The 26,502-nt window shown below is 37.3% G+C and overlaps 1 protein-coding gene across 3 annotated transcripts in view; it reads right to left on the reverse strand.

The window, feature by feature from the left end:
* Window positions 1-26,502, reverse strand: part of Ep300 (E1A binding protein p300) — a 78,882-nt gene extending 52,380 nt beyond the window's left edge. For 2 of the 3 annotated variants that reach the window (XM_015501876.1, XM_015501874.1), the window contains exons 1-2: window positions 26,085-26,502; window positions 6,069-6,706 (exon numbers count right to left, since the gene is read on the reverse strand). In XM_015501876.1, coding sequence (XP_015357362.1) covers window positions 6,069-6,706; window positions 26,085-26,178 — 732 coding nt within the window. In that variant the 5' untranslated portion in view covers window positions 26,179-26,502. The remainder of the gene's footprint in view (window positions 1-6,068; window positions 6,707-26,084) is intronic. The other variant, XM_048803094.1, reaches the window with a different exon arrangement.

The following is a 26,502-nucleotide window of genomic DNA, read 5'->3' on the forward strand; positions in this document are numbered from 1 at the left end:
AACTTGGTCAATGCACTGATGATGATGGGGGAATGAGAATGAGAGTGGCACAGTTTGGAAAACAGTATAATAGAATGGGGTGACCTGAACAGAAATCATTCAGAATAAAAAAAAAACTTACTGATTCAATCTCCTCTCCAATAATTGGAATATTCTAAATAAATCTGGTCAGGAAGATTACAGGGACAAATAAATACAGAAACAGGAATTCAGGATATGTTTGGTAGTTTAAAATAAATGCTGTTGCTAAATGTGCTTCTTAAAGTACTAATAGTTATATTCCAACAGTATGCATGCTTACACGTGGGGGAACTGGGTTTCATTTGTTTCTTTAATTAGTCTGGATATTCATGAGAGACAGTATGAAAATTATCACATCTGCATGACAGTAACTGATAAAGAGATAATAAATTATGCTCATAAATTATAGTAAATTATGCTTAGTCTATTATTTGAGTAAATAAAATGCTGGAATTTGTAAGCTGCCTTGGTGTCTGTTAGTAAGCTTAACATCTTTACTCAGATACATCCCAATATAATCTGGTGTTTCACAACTATGTGCACGGACACTACCTTGCCTGCTTAGACCAGCTTAATTTAAACCAGTTCCTGACATTGCTGGTTCCCTCAGTCATGAGGTACTACCTACATACTCCAAGCTCTCTCTCTATAAGACTAAAGTCTCAAATACACAAACTGCACTGATTGCTAGTCAAGAGGCAATATTTTATTCCTGATGTTTTTGGTCACTATGTCAGAGACTCCCTGTTTTTTCTTACCTACTTCATCATCCTCAGAATTACGCTGCTAGTTAGAAAATACAATACAACCAATCTTCCTATCACTATCCTATCTCCTGTACCCCTTTCCTAGTTCCTATCACATAAAACAGGAGGAAAATATACTGTACTTAATTTATGCTACCCTGTAGTTATTTGATCTTGTTACCTCCCTATAGCTAATGTGTTCCAGATGTTCAACTGCCCATTACCACACAGACATCTCTAAACCGAAAAAGCAAAGGACCAGGAAGGCACAGTTTAAAGAAGTTAGAAGAAGGGGACTATGCTCAGCATGATGGCACATGCCTGTAGTCACAGGACTCAGGAGGCTAAGGCAAGAGGATTCCAAGTTCAAAGCTAGCTTCAGCAACTTAGCAAGGCCCCCTAGGCGACACAGACCCTAACTTAAAATTTAAAAAGGTCTGGGGATGCGGCTCAATGGGTAAGCACCCTAGGTTCATTCTCCAATACCACTACCCCCCCAAAAAACTCTGATTCTACAGGTTGCTTCTGTTTTCAATATATTAAAACTAGAGGGCTGGGGTTGTGGCTCAGTGGTAAAGCCCTTGCCTAGCATGTTTGAGGCACTGGGTTCAATTCACAGCACGGCATATAAATAAATAAAGGTCCATCAACAACTACTAGTAAACACACACACACACACACACACACAAAACCTAGAAAGCTGGGGGAACACAAGAACCAATACACACATGAACCAACACACGTGAAAGAAAAAGAGAGAGGGAGAAAAAGATAGATAAACATTGATAAAGAGGAAAAGTAAAAAGCAGAGCATGAAAGGTAAAGAATATTAACACTTTAGTAACATTTACAACAGGGACAAAAATCCCTGTTAAGTCTTAGTCAGAGCTGCACACACCATAGTTAATGCAAGTCAATACTATGTGATTTCAAGGTTCAAGAAATAATAAAATCAATTTAGATGTTTCATGCTATCAAGCAGATTCACAAATGTCCAGGTTATATATTTGTACTGGCAAGTCTTTGTGTTAAAGCACAATTAATAGCAAATAGAGACTAGAGCCATCCAACCTACACTATAACACTATTATTCAGTTTCTCTCCATATGGATTTTCCCTCCCTGCCTTCCACCTAATGAACCCTTAATCCTTCCTACCTGCTGTACTACTCGCTCAACCAAAGCCACTCAAGTTCTAAAACAGAGGTGCAATAATAATAGCTCTTAGTTTAAAAACATTACAGTTCAGGATTCAACATCACATGGCAAGGGCCATCACAAACTAATGCTAGTTTTAAAAGAGCTCCAAAACTGACATTAACACTCCTGTTTTGCCCAGGAGGAGATTACTCCTAAAGCAAATACTCAATTGAATGAATGCCCCCTGAGACTTTTTGTCTGTTTTGGTTTTTGGTGCTGGAGAGCAAATGCAGGGCCTCAGTTTGCTAAGCATGTACCACTGGGCTACACCTCCAACTCATGATTTTTGTTATTCTAAACACCAATTTTCATCGGTCATAAGGTATAAAAAAATTTGGAGATGAACCTAACTGGATCCAGGTAACAAAAGTATGTAAATCAACCAGTCAGAGGAAACATGGGTTAGGATTTCTTTTTCCCCAGACCTAAGACTACAGAGTAAGAAGTAATAAAGATGTTCCAGGATTGTCTGTGAAGGGGCCAGGGATCATTAAGGGAGAACTGTGGAAAGGATTACAGAAAGTAGTCATGACTATTGCTGTTATTATAACTCTAGCAATGAAGATTGTACAAATGTTGCAGCAAACATTATCACTTTGTTTTTTAGCTGTGTAGGTTTTAGATTGATACATGAATCATAATAACTGAATGGTACTAAACTATAGCAATTAAAATGAGCTTTTAATTCACAAAAGCAAGAGTTCTCTACAACTCGTGAGATTTGTTTCCCTTACCTATATGATGGAATTAAACTATTTCTTTTTAAGACTATTGTTACAAACTTAACCCTAGCACATATTAAATACCTATTAAGACTCTTTAACACTAATTTAAGTACTTTTATACAGTCTAATATATTTATTATTTTACTTTTGGTACTGGGCAGTGAACTTAGGGGTGTTTAACTATGACATCTCTAGCCCTTTTAATTTTTTGAGATAGGGTCTCACGAAGTTGCTGAGGCTGGCTTCAAACATGGGATCCTCCTGCTTTGGCCTCCTGAATCACTGGGATTACAGGTATGGTCACCGCACCAACCCAGCCTTTTTTTAATTTTTGAGATAGAAAGACCTTAAGCAAATTAGTGAGACCCTAAATTGCTGAGGCTGGCATTACAGGTGTGTACCACCACATCTGACCTGAGATTATTCAATAATATCTATTTTGAACTTCGTGTTCCTGATCATAAAGGCTCTCTCACTGAACAGATTTTAGATGGACACAATACCTTAATTTTGTTTATTTGTTTTTATATGGTGCTGAGGATCAAACCCAGTGTCCCATGCAGTGAGGCAAGCACTCTACCACTGAGCCACAACCCCAGTCCCTGAACAGATTTTCTGAATGAATTTAGTCTTAGTTCCATAGTAGATAAAAACCTTACATTAATTTATACAGTATTAATCCAACTGAAATCTCTATTAGCAGCATGATCATATCTTCCACAACTGCTGTTCATAGCCCCTATAAGATAATTTTAGGACTTGTAAAGTGAAAGGGGGCAAGTGCTGGCTAATAATTTAAATACTCTGACTTGGATTTATTTTAATCTTCAACAGGAAAATTTAGGAGGCCTTTCTTCCTATCATAAAGAAAAAATTAGATGTTCTATAAAAATACTTGGATCTTAAATGCGTACCTCTTCCTTAACTCCAATAATTTAGTCCCTTTCCATCAAAACATAAACTCCTGGGCTGGGGCTGTAGCTCAGTGGTAAAGCACTTGCCTCACATGTGTGAAGCACTGGGTTGGATAAAGACGCTATGTGTTCATCTACAACTAAAACAAAAACAAAAACAAAAAAAACTTAAAAAAATATGTATATATAAACTCCTTAAGGACAGGAGTTTGTGTTTTGTTCACTGCCATTATTCAGGTCCTGAAATAATGCTGATACAAGAAATTTGTGATTTAGATGAAAACAAGAACAATAACCCACTCCTACCTAACTGTTCTCACAGTTGACACCCCCCCACACACACCCCAATAGCACTTGCTTGGCATATTAGACATTTTTCCCTTGTGTGTCCTGTAGAAAGTAAGTTCCATGAAGTTAAATTCATGCACTATCTCCAGCACAAAAGCCAAGACTCAGAAAGTAAATATTTTATTAGTTAGTCAAGGTTTAATACCTGTCATACAGCTCCTCTCTCCACAAAAACATAAACATTGGGCTGGCATGGTAGCCTGTAATCCCAGTTACTCAGAAGGCTGAGGCAGGAGGATTGAAAGTTTGAAGCCAGCCTGGGCAATTTAGTGAAACCCTATCTCAAATTTTAAAAAATAAACACACACGAAAACACACAGAGCTGGGGATATAACTCAAAGGTAGAGTGTTCCTGGGTAAAATCCCCAGGACAGCAAGAAAAAAAGGAGAAAGGGGAGGGGAGAAAAAAAGAATATAAACAAACATGAGGAGGGCAAATATCTATAAGAGGTATTTTACTTTCTCATTTTGTGTTTTGCTTTGTTTTGGACAAGGGATAATGCCTAATCAAGTAGTAGGTATTGAACCTATGGATGCTCTACCACTGATCCACATTCCCAAACCTTTTTTCTTTTTCTTTTTTCGAGACAATGCCTTGCTAATTTGCTCAGGCTAGCCTCAATCTTGTGATCCTCCTGCCTCAACCTCCTAAATCTCAGGAATTATAAGCGTGCCTGGCTATCTTCTTCCTTCTGGTTCTTATTCCAAATATTCTAAGTAAGTTACACTGAAATAGCCACAACAAGTGTTAGAAAAGCAGAATCTACAGAGCAGGTATGGTAACCACAGTCCTCTCCTAAATTGTTATTTTTTTATACTATGGAGCTGGAAGGAAGAGGGAAGGAAAGAAAGAAGATAGGAAAGTTTGTCTACCTACATGTGATTTTAGTTTCTCAGCCCATGTTTGTCCCTATGCCTTAAATTCATACTTGCATTCTCTGCCCCCATCAAATTGCTCAAGAATAAAAAAAAATTTTTTTTTAAAGAACAAAATTCTTAATGCTATTCCAAGTACCCCTCTTAGAAAGTTTGCTTGGACTCCTGTGAAAATCTTAACCATTTCCAATCTTCCAAGTGAAGACTTCTATCATTCAAGAAATAATTAACCACAGGCACTGGCCATTAATAGCATGATCCCATTTTAAGAAAAAAAAATATTTTTAAGAAAAACAGAGGAGGAATGATATGCTTAGAATGTAGGCAGAATACACATTTAAAAGGTCTTTAAAATGTTTTTAGTATTCAATAAAGCTAAGAAAGTGGGCTTTCTAGAAAAGAAAAGCCTTTCAAGTATGTCTGTAATCCCAGTGGCTCAGGAGGCTGAAGCAAGAGGATTGCAAGTTCAAAGCCAGCCTCATCAACTTAGTGAGGCTCTAAGCAACTTACCAAGACCCTAAATAAAAATAAAAAATAAAAAAGGGGTGGGGGAGAGCTGGGGTTGTGGCTCAGTGGTAGAGCGCTTGCCTAGCACAGGCGAGGCCCTGGGTTTCGATCCTCAGCACCACATAAAAATAAATAAATTGAAGATATTGTGTTCAACTACAACTAAAAAATAAATATTAAAAAAAAAAAATCTTTAAAAAAAAAAGGGGGTGTGGGATGTGGCTCAGTAGTTAAGAACCCCTGGGTTCATTCCCTGTTAATAACAACAAAAAAATCCAATAAATTACTTAAAAAACCAGGGCCACTCCAAGTTGTTCTACTTAAAGATGCATAATGCCAACTATCACTAGTCAGTTGTATAATCAATGTTTTTACTTATAGAAGAACTTCTTTAGGGGCTGGGGATGTGGCTCAAGCGGTAGCGCGCTCGCCTGGCATGCATGCGGCCCGGGTTCGATCCTCAGCACCACATACAAACAAAGATGTTGTGTCTGCCGAAAACTAAACAATAAACATTAAAAAATTCTCTCTCCCCCTCCCTCTCCTCTCTCTCTTTAAAAAAAAAAAAAAAGAAGAACTTCTTTAAAACCTCTGACATCACAAGAGATCACTGACATATAACACACAGGAAATACTATACAATGTTAAGATTGAATATGAACAGTAAATCAGTAACTGGAACAATCAAATGGTTACTGATTGTGTTCATAAACTAAAAGGGCACTTACTTACCTTAAGAGGTGGGGGGCCTCTCAATCCTGTTTGTCCTCCCATCTGGGGAGTACCCTGTTGCAGTGGATCAGTCAGTAAGTTGCCAGCATTTCCCATGCCTGGATTTGGGTACTGCATATTCGGTCGTCCCCGGCCTGCTCCAATTGAACCGTTCATGACTTGATTAGGCATTATCCCTTGTCCATTGCCTGCAGCCAACATTCCAGGATTCATGCCAGCATTCATCCCTGTGTTCATTCCCATGGCAGGTGGATTTACTGGACTGTTCATCATACCTGTTGTGGACTGTGTGGGACCTTGATTTGGTCCACTAGTGCCCATCCCCATGTTGGGAGAAGTCAAGCCTGCCTGTGCCATTGGGCTTTTGACCATGCTATTTATCAAACCTAATCCAGGACTGTTCTGTTGGGCCTGGCTGGCCATGACTGGGCCTGGGCCACCAACTCCCATGTTGAGGTTAGGGGAACTACCAGACCGTAGCAATTCTGACAACTGTTTATGTTTAGAGGCTGCATCTTGTACTATGCCAAGACTTGTTTGAAGCTGACTAATATCACCACCATTGGTTAATCCCAATTCTGTAGAGTTGATTAATTCATCTGGTAAATCATGCTCCAGGTCAAACAAAGATCCAAAATCTAAAAAAAAAAAAAGGAGGAAAGATGAAAGTTAAAGTCTCACACAACCAAAATCATAAACCTCTTTGTATTTTGGTTCTGGGTAAGCATTAAATATCATTTCCAAACCTCACTCCATGGATTATCACCTATTTATTATCTGTATTACAATTTTCCATTCTAAAAAAAAATTAAGGGGTTCTGGTTATACAAACAGATTCAAATATCCAAGAATTGTACCTAAAATAAGACCAAGGGGGAAAAGGATTGAATGTTGGTATAATACCCATCATGGTAAATTGCTAAAAATTTATACTAATAATCATGAAAAAGATATGCAACTATTATTCCAGCCTTCCTTAGAAGTTAAAACAAACTAAATTCAAAATAAAAACAACAAACTTTGGGTTGGGGTTGTGGCTAAGTAGTAGAGTTCTTGCCTAACATGTGTGAGGAACTGGGTTCAATCCTCAGCATCACATTAAAAAAATAAATAAATAAAATAAAGGTACTGTGTCCCTGTACAAATAAAAAATATTTTTAAAAAACCAAGTTAAAATGTTATGATATACAAACACAGTCAAAAAAAAAAAAAAAAAAAACCATCCATTTATAAAATGAAATCTACAAATTCAGTGTAAGCTCCAGGAAGACAAGAGTTGTCCACTATTTTTTGGCAAGCTCCTACCACAGAGTAGGGCCTTAACCAACTGAGTATATTTTCTTTTATATGACCCATAGTCTACAGAATAGTTTTCCTTAACCAAAATCTAATCAGATCAATATGAAACAGCTTCAACCCCTTCAACATAAACCACCCCATCATGATCATCAGCCAAGGTGATACAAATTATAGACTGACACAAAGCTCTTTAACATGGACACTGTTAGCATTTTAGGCTAGCTAATTCTCTGTTGTGGGGAGAGGGGAGATTGTCTCATGACTATAGTATGCTCAGCAGAATACCAAGTGTGGTGGCACACACTTATAGTCACAGCTACTCTGGAGGCTGAGGCAGAAGGACTGCAAATTCAAGGCCAGTCTGGGCATCTTAAGACACTGACTCCAAAAAAAAAAAAAAAAGATGGGCTAGAAATGTAACTCAATGTAGAGCACACCATCCCTCAGTACAGAATATCTCCCCCCTCACAAAGATAATCAGCAGATCCTTGGTCTTGTCACTTGATGCCAGTAGCACCTGTACCCCAACTGTGACAATCAAAAAACATTTCCAGACATCACCAAATGTACCATGGCAAGACTATGGACAGTATTAACCTAATATCATTTGAGATGTTGAGTTTTCTTTCATTTTAATTCTTCAAATAGAGCTCACGTGAAAGGAAGTATTAATAAGTATTTATATCCCATAAAAAATTAGTCTAAACCTTAAAGACAAACTACCATTTTAATGATCTACTTGATCCAATTAGTATTGGTTCCTAAGAACTCCTCTTCTGCGTAACCTTCATATTCTTGGAGCATTCTATCTTATCACTGAAATTATGTGTCTTATGTCTGCTTTTCTTCCCTTTCCCTGTTACCTTACTACCCTACCCCTCAACCCACCCATTTACCTAAACAGCAGATCTTTACAAGCACAAGTCCTACCATTACACACCAATTTCTTGCCTAGTGCCCATCACAGTAAGCATCTGGTCATAAAGAAACTGACTAAACTAATTTGTACCCTAAAATCTCAGGATATGATTTAGAACCCAGACTTTTACAGATCTTTCTCTTTCCTACTGAAAAAAATCCTATGGGCCTCTCCATTATAAAAACAAAACATTTGCTGGGTTTGGTGGTGCACACCTGTAATGCCAGCAGCTCAGGAGGCTGAAGCCCTAAGTAACTAAGCAAGACCCTGTCTCTTAAATACAAAAAAGGGCTTGGGATGTGGCTTAATAGTTGAGTGCTCCTGAGGCACCAAAATAAACAAACAAATAAATGAAAACATAATAAACTATGAATAGCCTGAAAACAATGTTTTAAATAAAATTCACCTAAAGCTTTATTCAAAGACAACTACAGGCTGGGAGTATAGCTGAGTGTTAATGAACCTTCTCTAGGAAGCTCAAGGCCCTGGTTCAAACCACAGCAAACAAACCCTGACCCAAAAAAGACAACTGCTTAATAAACTGCTGTTATTTTCTTCATTTTTTCTGCTAATTATATTATTTACAAGATCATATTTTATGCCCAATTTTTACATTTCCCCTGGATTACCCAAGAAAATATGTTGGCATCAGCATACTGAACATAGACAGAAAAAATTAATCTCCATCCACAACAATTCAAAACTTAAAAGACATGTTAGAAAATAAGGATAAAAATTCAGGAAGTAAACATCCAAGTTACTACATTTGAAAAAGAACAGAAAAAATGGTAAAAGATAAAAACGAAAGAGAGGGACTGGGGTTGTGGCTCAGTGGTAATGTGCTTGCCTAGCATGCGTGAGGCACTGGGTTCAATTCTCAGCACCACATACAAATAAATACAATAAAGGTCCATCAACAACTAAAAATATTTTTTTAAAAATGAAAGAGAACATAAAAGATACAAATGATAGGGTATCAATAAAATTAAACAATGACTCTTTCAAGAGAGTAATAAAAAACTTCTGGAAAGGTTAATGAATGAAAATAAATAAATAAGGGCTGGGGATGTGGCTCAAGTGGTAGCGCGCTGGCCTGGCATGCGTGCGGCCCGGGTTCGATCCTCAACACCACAAACAAAGATGTTGTGTCCGCCGAAAACTAAAAAATAAATATTAAAAAATTTCTCTATCTCTCCTCTATCTCTCTTTCTCTCTAAAAAAAAAAAAAAAAAAAGAAAAAAGAAAATAAATAAATAAATAAAATAAAGCAATGAGGGTTGGGGTTGTGGCTCAGTGGTAGAGCGCTTACCTAGCATGCGTGAGGCGCTGGGTTCGATCCTCAAAGTGATAGAGAGTAATGTTTATTTAAAAAATAAATAAATAAGTAAAGCAATGCTATTAATTTTGTGCAAAATGTGAAAACATACAAAAATGGATAAACACCCAATGAAATACTTCCACCAGGGCTGGGGCTGTGGCTCAGTGGCAGAGCGCTTGCCTAGCATGCATGAGGCACTGGGTTCAATCCTTAGCACCACATAAAATAAATAAAATAAAGGCATTCTGTCCATCTACAACTATAAAAATTTAAAAAAATACTCCAACCATAATCAAAAAGAAACTGTCTCAATTTCTACAACAAATTATTGCATGGAGAGAAAAAGAAAAAAAGTTTACTATAAAGAGATACACCAGGTGCAGTGACAGACATCTGTAACCCTAGGCGACTTGGGAGGCAGAGATACAAGGATTGCAAGTTTGAGGCTAGCCTCAGCAACTTGGTGAGATCTTCTCTCAAAAAATGAAAATGGCTGGGGATGCAGTTTAGGTGTACTCTTTATATTCTTAGAGCATTCTGGGTCTAATCCCCAGTACTACAAGAATAAAAGATTCAACAACTGGAGCTATTTGGATTCTGATTTGAACAAATCAAATGTAAAACCACCTTCTGAAATCACAATATACTACAGACTGAGTAGTGGGTAATATTAACAAATGACTAATCACTGAGTGTGATGATATAGCAACAATGTTAAATAAATCCTTTTTACTGAGACACACTAAAGTTTCTGTCAAAGGATCTGGTTGAGATTTACTTTAAAATACTCCATTAAAAGCTGGACATGATTGCTTGCACCTGTTTCCTAGCTACTCTAGACTCTTATAAGACAGGAGGATCATAAATTTGAGGCCAGCCTGGACAACAAATTGAGATCCCATCTCAATTAAGAAAGAAACATATACACACACATCCCTAAAATACTCCAGTGAAAAGGGAGAGGCTTGAAAATACTTGAAGCTCAGTAATGGGCACATGGTAGTCCTAAATAATTCCATTATTATCAGAGAAAATCAATCTTTGGTTAATCTTTCCATAAAGAAAGCGCCATATTATTGGGCTGGGGTTGTAGCTCAGTGATAAAGCGCTTGCCTAGCTTGTGTGAGGTGATTCTCAGCAGCACATATAAATAAATTAATAAAATAAAGGTCCAACCACAATTTAAAAAAATATTTTTTTAGTTGTAGTTTGGACACTATTAATATCTTTATTTTACTTATTTATTTTTTTAATATTTATTTTTTAGTTATAGTTGGACACAATACCTTTTTATTTTATTTATTTATTTTTATGTGGTGCTAAAGATGGAACCCAGGGCCTTGAACATGCTATACAAGCGCTCTGTCACTGAGCTACACCCCCAGCCCAAAGAACACTATTTCTATTCAATACTGTTCTAGAGTACTCAAGTAGAACAATAAGGAAAAAAAAAATCACAAGTTTGAAAAGAAAACAAAACTTATCTGCATGTGGTAACTATTAACATAGGAAATCCAAAGCAAATATATCAAAACATTACACTGTACTCCATATATATAATTACCAACTCAAAAATCCTAAGTTTGTTTTTTTTTTTTTGTTGTACATGGACACATACCTTTATCTTATTTATTTTATGTGATGCTGAAGATTGAACCCAGTGCCTCACACATGCTAGGCAAGTGCTCTACTACTGAGCCACAACCCCAGCCCAAGATCCTAAGTTTTTCAGGGAAATCAGATAATTCTAAAGTATACACAGTACAACCAACCTAGTTTCCACCTCTGTATAATAGGCAAATACCTACTTCCTGTCTTATTTATAAGGATGGAATTAATATATAAAGTGCTTAGAACATGCCTGGCATATATTTCACACTATAAACATGTTACCTATTTTTATTTAAAAGAACCACTTACTCTATTAGGAGACAGACAAGCATTTATTAGGCATGTTCAATATGTCCAGCACTATACTTGGCACATCACATATGGTTCTCATAATTTATTTTCTCAATAATCTCAGAAGTAAATAACAACTAAATGTACAGATCTCACTGAGGAAGGATAAGTGTAAGTAATAATGATGTCAGCAATAAGGAAGTATAATTTTTGGCCCTAGATTGAGGATTTAACCTGCACTACACTTAAATCTAGTGTGCTTGCTTGCTTGCTGTCTCTTGTTGATACAAATATTTAACATTACAAATTAGAGTCTCCTATGAAAGGGGGTCAGTTACTACAGTAGTAGATACTGAAAATAAAGGTTTGAGGGTTGATTTTTTTTTTTTTTAAACTGGTAATCCTAAACTTAATTTCAATAGTTCTAACTATAGTTGCTACCATGAGATCTATACTCTGGTTTCAATTCAAAAATGGATCCCAATACTGCTGTTTTCCAAAATGGCCCATTTTATTAAAACCTCAACTATTCATGTCTTATCTCCCATCTGTTTATAGTTAAATTATTTGTGGGCATCTTATTTCTTTACCAAATTATAAGCATAAGATGGATAAAGGTCTCTTTTAATAGACAACTTTTTTTTGGTACTAGGAATTGAACCCAGGACTAGGCAAACAGTCTACCCACTAAACTATATCCCTAGCTATCCCCATCCTTTTATTTTGAGACAGGGACTTGCTAAATTGCCCAGGTTGGCCTTGAACTGGATTCTCTTCTTCAGCTTCCCGAGTAGCTGGGATTACAATCTGTGTCAATGGGCCCAGCTTCATTTAATAAACATGTACATTTCCCATATTCATTGCACATGCTCAAACAGACAAGGTACAAATAGCTAATATTAAATATATTTATTAATAGTGAAGTGTTTCCAGATATCTTATAATTGCATATGATATACCTAATTGGGTATTTAACATTATAATAGTATATTAAAGGTATCTTACTTGTATTTAAAAACCTTATATTTTCAGCCATGTAGATTGTTGAACCTTTCCTCTTTTACAACTGTGCTGGTTTGGTCCTTTAGTCACAGCAGTGAAAAGGCTGACTAAAACATGCCTGGAGCAGCGGTGCATGCCTGTGATCCCAGCATCATGGAAGGATGAGGCAAGAGGATCAAAGGCTGAGTGCCCCCGAGTTCAAAGCCAGCTTCAGCTATTTAGCAAGACCCTAAGCAACTTACTGAGATCCTGTCTTAAAATTTTTAAAAAATCTGGGCACAGTGGCACACAGCTGTAATCTCAGCAGCTCAGGAGGCACAGACAGGAGGATCGCGAGTTCAAAGCCAGTCTCAGCAATGGAGAGGCGCTAAGCAACTCAGTGAGACCCTGTCTCGAAATAAAATGCAAAATAGGGTTGGGGATGTGGCTCAATGGCTGAGTGCCCCCGAGTTCAATCCCTAGTAACACCCCCCAAAAAAATTTAAAAAGAAAAATTAAAAGGGCTGGGGATGTATCTCAATGGTGAAGCATCCCAGGGTTCAATCCCCCATATAAAAAAATAAAAAGTAATACAAACCTTGACCCATGATCAAACACACTATGTTTTTTTCCAGTGTTGAAAACACTTTGTCTATTATTGACTGTCAACAGTCCTAACTTTAATTATTACTATTTTGATTAAATCTCAAAGTTCTGACATTTATGATCCCAAATGCTATCAGCCACCATCAGTCATCTATGTGCAAAGTATGTGAATACTACAAGCCACTTTGTCCTATTTGTAAATGTTACTTTCCAACTGTGAACAATTAACTCTCAGGACATTAAAACTTATTTTATTTCCTTTCATCATTGAGATGTTCTAAGAATGTGACAGTTTCTTAAAAGATTCTTAAAGTACTACACCTAAATTATTAATCTTTTGTTTGTTTATGACAGGGTATTACTACAATGCCCTGTTTGGTATCCAAGTTCTGAGCTCAAGTGATCCTCCTGACTCAGCCTTCAGAGTGCTGGGGACTAAGGCACATATGGGTCAGAACAAAGGTTTCTTAAGATTTTTTTAGTACAGTATGCACCCAGCGCAGAGGTACACACCTGTAATCCCAGTGGCTTGGGAGGCTGAGGCAGGAGGATCATGAGTTCAAAGCCAGCCTCAGCAACTTAGTGAGGCCCTAAGCAACTCAGTCTCTAAAATACGAAATAGGGGGCAGGGGATGTTGCTCAAGCGGTAGCACACTTGCACGACATGCATGCGGCCCAGGTTCGATCCTCAGCACACATACAAACAAAGATGTTGTGTCTGCCGAAAACTAAAAAATAATATATTAAAAAATTCTCTCTCTCTCTCTAAAAATAAAATAAAATACGAAATAGGGCTAGGGATATAGCATGGTGATCGAGTGCCAAGTTAACCCCACCAAAGATCATTTAGTACAGTTTGTTTCCATGTTTACTTAAAATATAAAACACTATAGTTTTGATTGAAGAGGAACTGGGAGGAGGAGGATCCATTCTCCTCAAATTTCTTTACAACCCTATTCCCTCCTTGGGAGGACATAAATTTGAACATGACTGATTCCCTCTGTGTTTTTAAAACAGATATAGTAACTGATGCCAACTCTGATTCCCCTAAGAGACTACTATTTTGTTGTGAATTTTGTTGTATTCACAGAACCTGTTCAAATTCCTTGCATCTCGCTCTGAAATCCTTCCTATACATGAAAATAGACTTCATTTTTATTTTTTTAATCATTGAACATCATAAGAATCTACAACTTTTATAAAAAATTTTAAACTGAGAAAACAACTTAACAAACTTTTAAATAGTATTTCCAGACTTAAAAAATTAATCAGGCACTAATCAGTGATTAAGAGGTTGGCAAAGTTAAGAGTACTGAAGCTCTGTGGCTGGGGTTGTAGCTCAGTGGTGAAGAGCTTGCCTTGCAAGCATGGGGCCCTGGTTTCGATCCCCAGCACCACATAAAAATATTGTGTCCATCTACAACTAAAAAAAGAAAAAAAGAGTACTGAAGCTCAAAAATGCATTATGGCACAGGGTGCAGTGGCACAAGCCTGTAATCCTAGCAGTTTGTAAGGCTGAGGCAGAAAGATCACAAGGTCAAAGTTAGCTTCAGTATTTCAATGGTTAAGTGTCCCTAAACTCAATCCCCAGTACACACCCCCCCCCAAAAAAAATTATGGCTGGGAGCAGTGGCACATACCTATAATCTCAGCTAATTGGGAGGCTAAGGCAAGAGGATCATAAATTCAAGGCCAGCCTATGTAACTAATAAAGATTCTGTCTCAAAAAATAAAAAGGACTGAGCATGGTGGTGCATGCCTGTAATTCCAGGAGCCTGGGAGGCTGAGGTAGGAGATCACAGGTTCAAAGCCAGCCTCAGTAAGTTACAGAGGCAAACAACTTAGTGAGACCCTGTCTCAAAATCAAAGGAGTGCAGGAGCGGTAGGTAGCACACACCTGTAAACCCAGTGGCTCAGGAGGCTGAGGCAGGAGGATCTAGAGTTCAAAGCCTGCCTCAGCAAAAGTGAGGCACTATGCAACTCAGAAAGACCCTGTCTCTAAATAAAAGAGGGCTTGGGGATATGGCTCAGAGTGTCCCTAAATTCAATCTCCAGTGCCAAATAAATTAATTTTTAAAAATAAAACAAAATTTAGCATAACACATGGTTTATCCAATGGACCATGTGTTAGAAATGTGATGAACTGCCAGGCACCAGTGGCACAGGCCTGTTCCCAGCAACTAGGGAACCTAAGGCAGGAGAATCATAAGTTCAAGGTCAACTTCAGCAACTTAGTGACCCCTTGTCTCAAAATAAAAATAAAAGGGGTTGGGAACATAGAATGGCCCTGGGATCAATCTCCAGCACCAAGGGGGAAAAAAAGACAATTTAAATAAAAACAAGTTTGGGTTAAATATGTGGAAAATTATTGAGTCAAATCACCCTTTCATTATTGGGTACTGATTCTATAGATCACCCGTGGTGCCTATTGCTTGTGGTCTTCACAGCAGATTTAACCACATAATTCCTTGTAAAATGAATTCTGCTCACTTAGTCTTTCCAAAAATCAAAAGATTAAGACAATTCAAAATTTCTCCTGAAACTTAAAATCATCCACCATGAAATATATACAAGAAGCATAACCTTCAAAATTAGCACAATTAACAACAGAATCCCCAAAACTACACTGTCTTGTAAGCATAATTACAAGAAAGTTTTAACACTTAAATAGGATGCAAAACTTAAAAGAATTTTAGCTCAAAATCTAATTCTACCGTATTAGTTCCTCTTACAGTTACACTTTTTTTCATTTAGAGGGTCACAAATTATTTGTTGAACTGTTTATTTTTGTGCTTTAGGCAAACTGAAGTCAAATCAATTCAGTTCTGTTCTTAAGGTGTATTTATTAAGCAAAAATCCTTACTAATTATCCCAGAACTAGGGCTGGGGATATAGCTCAGTTGGTAGAGTGCTTGCCTCACATGCACAAGGCCCTGGGTTCAATCCCCACATCACACCAAAAAAGAAACCTTAACTAGTAAATTCTCAAGTACCCACTTAGAGAACAGACTCCACCCACTGTTTCTCCTTTCTTCACATTAAAATGAGGTTAAAAAAGACCTGGGGATGTAGCTCAACGGTAAAGCACTTGCCTAGCATATATAAGGCCCTTAGTTCAATCCCCAGCACTGCAAAATATAAATAAAAAACCAGAACAGACATCCCAGATCTGGAAACCTTTATTTCCTTCATCTACCCTGATGGTGAGGTCAGAGGATGAGCAGAAGCTAAACAGATGAAGACTGGAGAAAGAGAACAACCTAAAGAGGGGAGGGGAGATTCATCCAATTCATCAAAGTAAAGCAGGGGGAGCCAAATGAGTGCAGAGGAGGGCAGAGATCAGAATGGAGCCTCCTGTACACAGCTCCTGTTGAGGGATTTGGAATTTCTCTCTCTCTCTCTCTCTCTCTCTCTCTCTCTCTCTCTCTCACACACACACACACACACACACACACACACACGTCAAAATCTATCTAACATAATTCTTATAATGGTTTGGCTAAACACTAAAACTGCTGTATTTCACTGCATAATTGTTGCCACCATATTAATTCATATGCAAGAGTAATTTGTGCTTCCTAATCTTGTGCCAAAGACTTCTTAGTAATAAATGATTTTTAAGTAATACTGGCATAGTTTTGGTTGTTTTTTTTTTTTAATGTCACATAATGGTCGCACCCCACTTTTTTTGCAATAAATAAAATCTGTAGCCATTATGTGGTGAAATATGGTACTAATCACAAAGATTCCTTGTTATCATTGGTTTGGGTCATTCCTACACTGTTTACTTAAAAGCATGCAACTTTCAAAACACTAGACTTTTGGGGAAGCAGAAGGGGGTGGAATCTAGCTATGTTGCCTAGGCTGTGCTTGAATTCATTCATCATCCTCTGCCTCAATATTAACAGCTGAAATTAAAGGTATATGTCACAGTGTCCAGACTGTAGCCTTTAATATGAGGCAATTCAACCTTCACAAGCATATGAGGTTAAAATAACTTTCCCTTTGTATTTTTTAAGTAGCATTTTAATACCTTACATATGAAACAATTAAAAAGAGAAAGAAGAAAAAAATGGCAGCATGCAGTCAAGTGTGATCTGAGCTGTTCAGGAGACTGAAGCAAAAGGATCCCAAGGTTCAAGGTTAGCTTGAGCAAAACAGCAAGTCCTCAAAATAAAAAAGTACTATATAGCTCAGTGAGAGACTCTGGTTCAATCCCCAGAATAACAAAACAAAACAAAACAAAAATACTTATCAAGAAAAGAGGCACAAACATTTCAAACCACAAAATTTGAAGGAACACTAACTAAAATGAAATATCCACACTTAAGACAAGATTTTTAATACTTCCAAAACAACTGAAAAATCTCTTTATCTACATTTAGACTGAGGATGATGATTATACAGGATCACATAGTTCTTCATTCTGGCAACTACTTACTTTTAAATCCAATAGAGTCAAAAGGCAAAATCACAAGCAAATTTTAAAATATGCACTTTTTTTTTTTTTTGAGATAAGGGTCTTGCTATACTGCCCATGCTGACCTCAAGCAGTCCTCCTGACTTGATTTCCCTACCTCAGCCTCCCTAGTACTGAGGACTAAAAGGCAAGCAAAAAATAAAAGAGCTGGGGTTACAGCTCACTGGTAGAGAGTTTGCCTAGCACATGTGAGGCACTGGGTTCAATCCTCAGCACCACATAAACAAACAAATAAATAAAGGTATTGTGTCCATCTAAACTAAAAATATATTAAAAGGGGGTGATGGGGATATAGCTCAGTTTTAAAGCATCCCTGGGGTTCAATCCTCAGGAGGTTGGGGAAAGATGCTATACTTTGGGAAGAGATTAACTTGGAAGTCCATTCTTAAACATTATCACTTACATATTAAAATTTAAACAGAGATAAGAGTACTGTAACTAATCAGGAATGTGACTGGGACCCGCTTTTAGAAGGTTTACATTGACTATCTGCCTTGCTTTTTACCAATAATGTTCTCATACAGTAACAGTGTGAAAATAACCACAAGAGAACATTATTATTTATTAAAATCCACCTTAACAACACAATGATATGTTTACTTATCTACACTGTGTGTCCATATCTATGTGTCCATATTATGTGTAATTAACACAACAATAAAAAATAAGTTTAAAAAAAACATACTGTGTGCTTAACTATCGCTGAACATTTCTCGATTTTGAGTACACCTTGGGGTTCGCCCCAAACAAATGCCCATAGGGATCCTATATGGAGAAGGTATCATACCATCTCTTAACAAAATCTCCTAAAATTGCACATCTGTAAATAACAAAGGGGAAAGTGAACTGTTTGTGACTACTATATTTTCTACATTTATGTTAATTGGTTAAAAAATATGGATCTTAAACAATTCACTTTGGTAATTTTAATTTACCATAAACTTCCAAGGCAATTGATAAGCTCATTTCAAGAGATAAAAAACCTACTCCTGATCTTCTTCCATTATGTTCTCTCCCAGTTTTCGTCAACTATTTCACTCTTCTGCTCCTACAATTTTAACCCCAATGGCAAGATAAATGGCCCATTTCTTAGCATATTTTATCTTTCCAATAATAGGACCCCAACATTCTCTTCCACCTGCATGGCATGAAAACATCCCAACTGGGCTGGGATTGCGGTTCAGCGACAGAGCGTGCGCCTAGCACCACATAAAAAATAAAAATAAAAAAGGTATTGTGTCCAACTACATCTAAAAAATAAAAATAATAAAAAAAAAAAATCCCAACCACACAGCCTTTGTTACAGACACATCAGAACCATTTGTATTTGTTCTACCTGAAACACTCTTCCAACTTTCCTACTTTTAAGAAAAGGTAAGATATCTTCAGCTACAGCAAATAAATGTTTTTCTCTGATTTTCAGCCAAACCCAAAACCGACCCTGTCAGAAATGACCCCTATCCTCTTCCTTTGAAACTTTTCAGAAACAAAACTTGTGAGATAACTATGTACACATATACCATCCAGATCCCTTAAGGCTTTGAAAGTAGAAAGCACTATTCTTTACATCCCAAATGCCTAAACTTAGTAGGTATTCAATGTTCCGTTGGCTGAAAGGAGATACAGGAAGAGCAAATGAAAATTGACTTATTCAATTCAGGAGAACCATACCACTTCAAAATATCCAAAATTAAATCCATTACTAGCCTCCTTGCTATATACGTAACACTACACACCAAAAAAAAATCTTCCTACATTCTCTAACATAGTAAATCATCACCTTTCCAGCTACCCCAACTTGAAACTTGGGAATTATCGTTGCCTTTTCCATGAGCTACCTAACATCAAATCAATCTTCCTTCAGATCTTTCCACCTTTGTCCACCTTTGTGATAAGCCCATCCTTACCAACACTGAAACATTTTCTCACTGCTCACTCTATTTTTCCCTTCTTCTTCCCAAAGAACTTCTCACTTAAATTAATCCTCCACGGTATAATTCTAGTTCCGTCCATTTAAAACAGCTAAAATGCAAAGTGTAAACTCCTAAAACATCATCAGCCCTGTATGAATGACCTCTTGCTTACTTTACAGTGCACTTCTTGCTATTCCTGAGGTTCCCTGAAGAGGCCACACTCTCTGGCCTCATACTCCTGTTCCAGCCTGGGTTCACCCTTATTAATCCTATCTCTACCCACGAAATTCCATCTGACACCAATGCTCAAAGACGGGTCCCAGAGCCTATAACTACTGGGTTAAGGGTCCCCCTATACCTCCCCCACCCTTCTTCCCCTTTATCTATAAACTTCAGGAAGGAAAAGAAGGGACTATGTATGTCTGGATATCACAGTGTTCCCTATACTGAGGATAAAATCCCACCATACAGAAAATGTTGCCTCAATACTTAACAACTGCCATCTTGTCAACTCTTCTAACAAATACTCTTCAAACCGTGGCTCATACACCAACAGTGGGTCATGAAATCAATATACTGGGTTGCAAATCTGTGCTTAAAAAAAAAAAAAAAAAACGAAATAGAAAATATTGGAGTACAAGTAGTAAAAATAAATATTGTTTGTTCCCTTGTTGAGACAGTGTCTCTGGTTCTACATATAAAATGCAGTTCTAATGGGGTGTGGTCAAACTTTTGAAAAGCACTGAGTGTTCCTACTTTTCTTCTTCCATAAGAAAAACTTAAGACCCAGATAAGCAAATGAAAGAGAGAAAAAATAGTATTCAATCACACAATTCTTTAGAAAAAGCCATTCTTATCTTAAGCAATACCAAATGAGAACAATTTGTTTTCCAGTTTCTCGTTATGCTTTAAATATCTGTTCATCTTCAATTACATATACAAAACATTCTATGCAATAAATATAGTACTTTTAATCTTAGTTTAATCTTTATTCCATATCCTTTAAACTCCTAAAAAAATAATCTTAGGGTAGATGATGTAATCCTACATCATAAATCACACTCTAACACTGCTATCCAAACTTCATGTACTTGCCCTTCTCTTTATCTACTCTAAATATATAACCATTTAAAAAACAAAACATATCACCACTTTTCTTGTGATGTATTTGGCAATGAAGTTAAAAACAATTAAAAGTTAATAAGTACAACCTATGTAGCAGCAAGTAGTTTTAAGCATTTTATAAAAAGAATTCTCAGCTCAGCATGCTGGGGCATGCCTATAATTTCAACTACATGGGAGGCTGAGGCAGGAGGATCACAAGTTCAAGGACAACCTCAGCAACTTAGTGAGACCCTGTCTCAAAATCAAAGGAGTGCAGGAGCGGTAGGTAGCACACACCTGTAAACCCAGTGGCTCAGGAGGCTGAGGCAGGAGGATCCCAAGTTCAAAGCCAGCCTCAGCTGTCTCTAAATATTAAAAAAGGGCTGCGGGTATGTATATATGTATGTATGTGTATGTACCCAGTGGTACAGCCCCCTGGGTTCAATCCCAAGTATTAGGGAGAAAAAAAAAAAAAATTATCCTTTACTCCTCACCACAACCCTATAAAGTGATACTTGAGGAAAAGAGGCTGAGACACAGATTAGATAACTGGCCCAAGATTCATAGTCAGTCAATACAGGTATGGGATCTATACTCTGATAGTCTTGACTCTAATCTCATTCTCTTTACCACTCATTTTTTCCCCCAGTAGTTTTAATTTTACTATCTCTCTCACTTAACAAAATTACTCCTAATTGCCCTTTTGAGCATTTATAAAAAGGATCTACATTTAAAAACAAATTATATCCAAATTGCTTAAAAGAGGCTTAATACCTAAACTAACATTTATTCTCTTAACTCCTTTTTGAGAACTGAGCAATAATAAAAAATTTCTATTAAAATTTCAAAAGGAAACTACCACCTATCATGTGAAAAAAAAAATCTGAAAAATTCAATGTTTAAAAATTTTATATTTGCTATAGTGTTTCAATTGGCCATTAATTTCACTGTTTGCTATACTCAAAAAATTCAACTTCAGGTGGAGGACAAGTGGTACATGCCTATAAGCCCAAGTTCTAGGCCAACCTCGGTAACATTGCAATAGCATGTTATTCAAAAAATAAAAAAATGGGTGTGTAGTTTAGTGGCAGAGTGCTTGCCCAGCATACAAGAGGCAGAGGCTTCTTGTTCAATCTCTAGTACTTCCAAAAAAAAAAAAACATAAATAAATTCAGGTTCAGAAAGGAGGAAACTAAAAATCTGGACAAACACACAAAAGAAGCCATGTCTTATTTTTTCCATTAATCTGGTTGTATGGCAGAATAACTCCTGAATTGTTTTTATAAATACACCAGGAAGAAGTATTTTACACTCCCACTTGTATCTGCAACATTCTTCCCACTCTTTTCCTCTTTCCTATTTAACCACTTAATGTTTCTACAAACACCACTATGCACTAATTTTCAACTGTTTCTATTTTTTTTTTTTTCCTTTTTATGGACTAGTTTAGAAGAGGTAGAAAATTAAAGAAACAAAAAATGCCAAAAGGTAACCAAGGCAGAAAGCTTTTCTTCAAAACTTCTCTCCCATCTATTTACTGGACATGCTAATACATTTCCCATCCCTGCAATAGAACATGAACTCCTGGTGAAAAAGGGTGTCTTACAACTTAAAAAAAAAAAAAAAAAAAGTCACTTTTACTCACTATCGACCACAATCTTCTTCAAGTCCTATCAATGAATTTACTAGGCCCTGAGAAGAATAAATCTTACCAGGCCAAAGAAAATTAAGGGAGTTGGTAAAATGCTCCAGTCAGTAATACCTCACTAGACCAAAGATGCCAGAAGCATAACGCTAAAGTAAACATTCATGCCTAAAAAATAAAATTATAACACCACAGGTCTAAAAACTGAGAAAGGAATGGCCTCCATCAAAATGTTCTGCTAAGGATGGTAAGCCACTGGTGCATAATATTATTTTGACAAAGTAAAACTGACATTTCAAAAATCCTTACCATCTTTTTAATGTATACATTAATCTAGTGGTTGACATGCTGGTATATTTTATACTTTGCCCTGAACCTCTGGGAAGGTGGGGAAGGCATAAACCTAAGCCAATCTCAACACATACAGTAGGACCACCCATCATCCCAAAGTCTGTTCTTTTCAGTATATATAGCAGTTAAGTGCTTACAAAGCAGTGACAGAACATATTCACTGAGCAAAGATGGCAACGGATCATCCTTCTCATTTCTACTCAGATTATCAAAAACAGGTTCAAGAAACTTTTCTAGAACTTACCTGTTATGAACTTTTCTAGTCAAATTTTTATAAACAGTTTTTATGGTCTTTTCTGGAGAAAAGGGGTAGGATAAAAAGGCATTTCATTATTGAATGATTTTGCCCTAACCATACCAAACTAAGTAAAATGTTCTTTTTTTTCTTGGTACTGGGGATTGAACCCAGAGGGGCTTTGCCACTACACTACTTCCCCAGTCCTTTTTGAGACAGGCGCTCACTAAGTTGGTTAGGCTGGCCTTAAACTTGTGATCCTTCTGCCTCAACCTTCCAAGCCACTAGGCCCGGCCCAAACTAAACAGAAATTTCCATGAATAAAATGCAAATATTGAAACAATCATAAAGGTGAAAAGATAAAAAGTCTCTTTTTCTCCCTATTTTGACATACAAAACTTAAACTTGAATCAACCTGGAAATTTTTTACTATACTTGAGCATTAAATAAGTCATTTTCATTCTGTCAGGGCCTAATCTTAGAAGTTCAGAAGCTGGGATTTAAGTATTAATTTGTTTTGTAATACTTCAGCATGTCAACCCACTGGATTCCAGTTTTCATTCCTATTAGAGTAAAACACTCAAACATCCTTTGTAGGTATGTGCTTAACACTAGAAACTTTTAAAAAGTTTCTGGGATCTAGCCAGGCACACGCCAGTAATCCCAGTACTCAGGAGGCTGAGGCAGGAGGATCTCGAGTTCAAAACAAAACCAGTCTCAGCAATTTAGCGAGGCACTTCGCAACTCTGCAAGACCATCTCTAATGAAACATAAAAAAGGGGCTGAAGATGTGGCACAGTCAGTAAGCACCCCTGGGTTCAATGCCCAGTACCAAAAAAGAAAGTTTCTGGGATCCAGAAGTTTTGGCTCATTTTGGCCAGTTCTAATCATAATCAAATATCAAAGAACAGCTTCCTTTCACATTTATAAAATAGTAAAGCTACAAGTCAAAAATGTAAAGTTGTAAATTTGAAATGTGAAGTTTTAAAAGTGTCTCGATTAAAAACTGCCTGCAAACTTACATTACACAAAAAATATCAAAATGTAATGGTGCTCAGCATGAAGTGAAGTTCAGAGAGTGGCAGGTTTGTTTGTTTTTTTTTTAATACTCATCTCCCACCCCTAACCCCCCCAAAAATCCAAAGTGGTTAAAATTTGAAATTGTACAAAGAATTCCAGGCGTAAAGAATTGATAAGGGGGGGGGGGATTAACTCTCACTACAAATCTTAGAAAACCGTTAAGATCAAATTCAAGAATTAGTGAATTAACTAATTCCAATGTTTAAGGACTCTTTTTTTTTTTTTTACATTTAGGACTCATAATATTCAAAGATATTTCAAGAAGTAAAACAGTTTTTGCTTATTAATCCGGTATTACACTACCAAAATGAGTTAGCCCAAGTTGACAGAAGTTAGTCAAGGGCACAGATCAGTAATGGAGAATAAGCAGTGCACCTGAACAGACAAGAACAGAACTTCCAAGTTTAAACTGCTCAAATCAGGACTCATCAAAATAAAGCATATAAAGTTTTCCCTACAACAGTTACTAGCTAATGCAAATGTAAAATCCATTACCACCTTAGGCAAAAACTAAAGAACAAAAACTGTATTATACAAAAACTGAAGAAATAACACAAAAATCTACAGGAAAATACATGTCTTAAGATGATTTTAAAATTTGAATGACACCGTAGTAAGTGCAAAGAAATACAACATATTAATGCGTATGAACTTTGAAGAGAAAGAGCTTTAAAAAAAAAAAAAAACCCTTAAAACTCCAGAAACTTCAAGGCACAGCACAGATCAAAGTTCACACATGGCCAGTGCTTGTTCTTCGGAAGAAGAACACTGTTAAGACTCCTACTTCTCAATTTTTGCAGGTTAACTTGGACCTGTGACTTATGATACACCTAACTCTATAAAAGCAAAAAATTCAAAGCATTTGCTATATCCTCATATTTTCATCCTTTGAGACGAACTCTACTTAGAAACATGCTCTAGAAGTTTTCTGCAAACTTAAAGGGTACACTTAACTCCATTATGCACTCTCACTGGCAGATGGAGGGATGACGTTGTCCCTGTTCTCAGGGAGTTAAAGAGATGCTCATAGTAAGGGGGAACATCTTGGGGACTGTCAGATGGCCAGCCATTCTTCCTCTTCATTATCCTGGCATCTCAAACAACTACAACTGCAAAAGAGAAGGTCGCTGGCCATCAGGATAACACCATTAAACAGTAAGTAGGAAAAGAAAAGGATGATGGAAAAGATTCCCTGAATTTCCCCTAACAAAGGGACTGTCTACAACTCAAGAAAGAAAAGAATCAGAGAGTTTTTAAACTGAAACCAAGACCTTCAAATATATTTGAAGAGTATAAGGACAAAAACAAACACAAACCTAATGCATATTTTAAAACTTTTGTACAAGCAATTCACGTTTGAAGTTCATGACTGGGACACTTTCAACTTCGAATCTCAATTTCCAAATACACAATTCCAGAAAATCATTTATCTTTTCTCTCCCCACTCACCATAAGAAAGTGACAAACTGCAAAGAAAATGCCTCTAGTCTCCCAACCCGAAAACCCAGAGTTTCAGACATTTTGGTCTCAGAGAAAATGAACTGGGAGATGTAAAATGAACTGCGCTCCATATTGATTCTTAAAGCAAATAAGGAGGGGAAAAAAAGGCTAAAAATGGTTGGTCAGAGCAAATAATTTTGTTAAAACTTTACGTCAAACTTGAAATCTACTCTCTCACACACACAAAACCAAGATTTTTTACATCCTATTTCTCAACAGAAAATCTTCTGAAAGGAGCAAGATCTTGAAAAGGAAAAGTGGGAAAGTAAAGGAAACAGAATAAGTATAACGAAGGAGAAAGAATACAAAATTCCTCAATTACTAACAACAAAAATCAAAACTAAAATCGCATAAAAAATTCTTACACACAAATGCATTGGCATTTCTCAAATTAAACTGCATTGGAGCAACAATAAAGGCCATTTCCATACAGCACTCACTTAAGAGCTCTAATTCCAGAACACACATCGATATGACATAGTGTTGCAACGAATGTATCAGGAGGCAAAGAAAATGGTTGGGCCACTGGACGTTTTCGACCAGCTCATTCAAACACCTTTAAAATTAATTACGGGGCAGGAAACTAGGAGGAGAGAAAGCGAGAAAAAATACAGAAGAATAAAGGTAGACTGAGCAGAAACGATGAAGGGGGATGTGGAAGGCCGGGGCTCCCCGATACTAACCTGTGCCATCGCTGGCCGACGCCGAAAGGGCCGGAGATGAGAGTTTAGGCCGCTTGGCTGAAGGCGGCCCGGGTTCCACCACATTCTCGGCCATTTTTAATTCTTTCGGAGATACAGGAGAGGAAAACGAGAATCCTCAGGAAATATCTTCTTCGGCCTGGGGTCCCCGCCCCGCTCCCAGGGGTGGGCTTGGGGGCTCCGCCGACACCCGAGGGGGTGGGGAAGTTCCTTTTTCTGTTCGCCGGGTCGCGGTGGCTGGAGAGGGATGCGGACTCGATAGGAAAGGTAGGGGCAAGTGCGAGGGGCCGGGCCTCCGCCAGGCCCGGAGGAGGCCACAGGAACAAATCCGCCGAGAGCGTCCGCTGCGGCGAATTCCCAAGAACTCGCGGCTCTAGAGGCGCAGTCCCCGGCCCGCCAC

This window comes from Marmota marmota, unplaced genomic scaffold, assembly GCF_001458135.2.
Source record: "Marmota marmota marmota unplaced genomic scaffold, marMar, whole genome shotgun sequence".
Taxonomy (NCBI): Eukaryota; Metazoa; Chordata; class Mammalia; order Rodentia; family Sciuridae; genus Marmota; species Marmota marmota.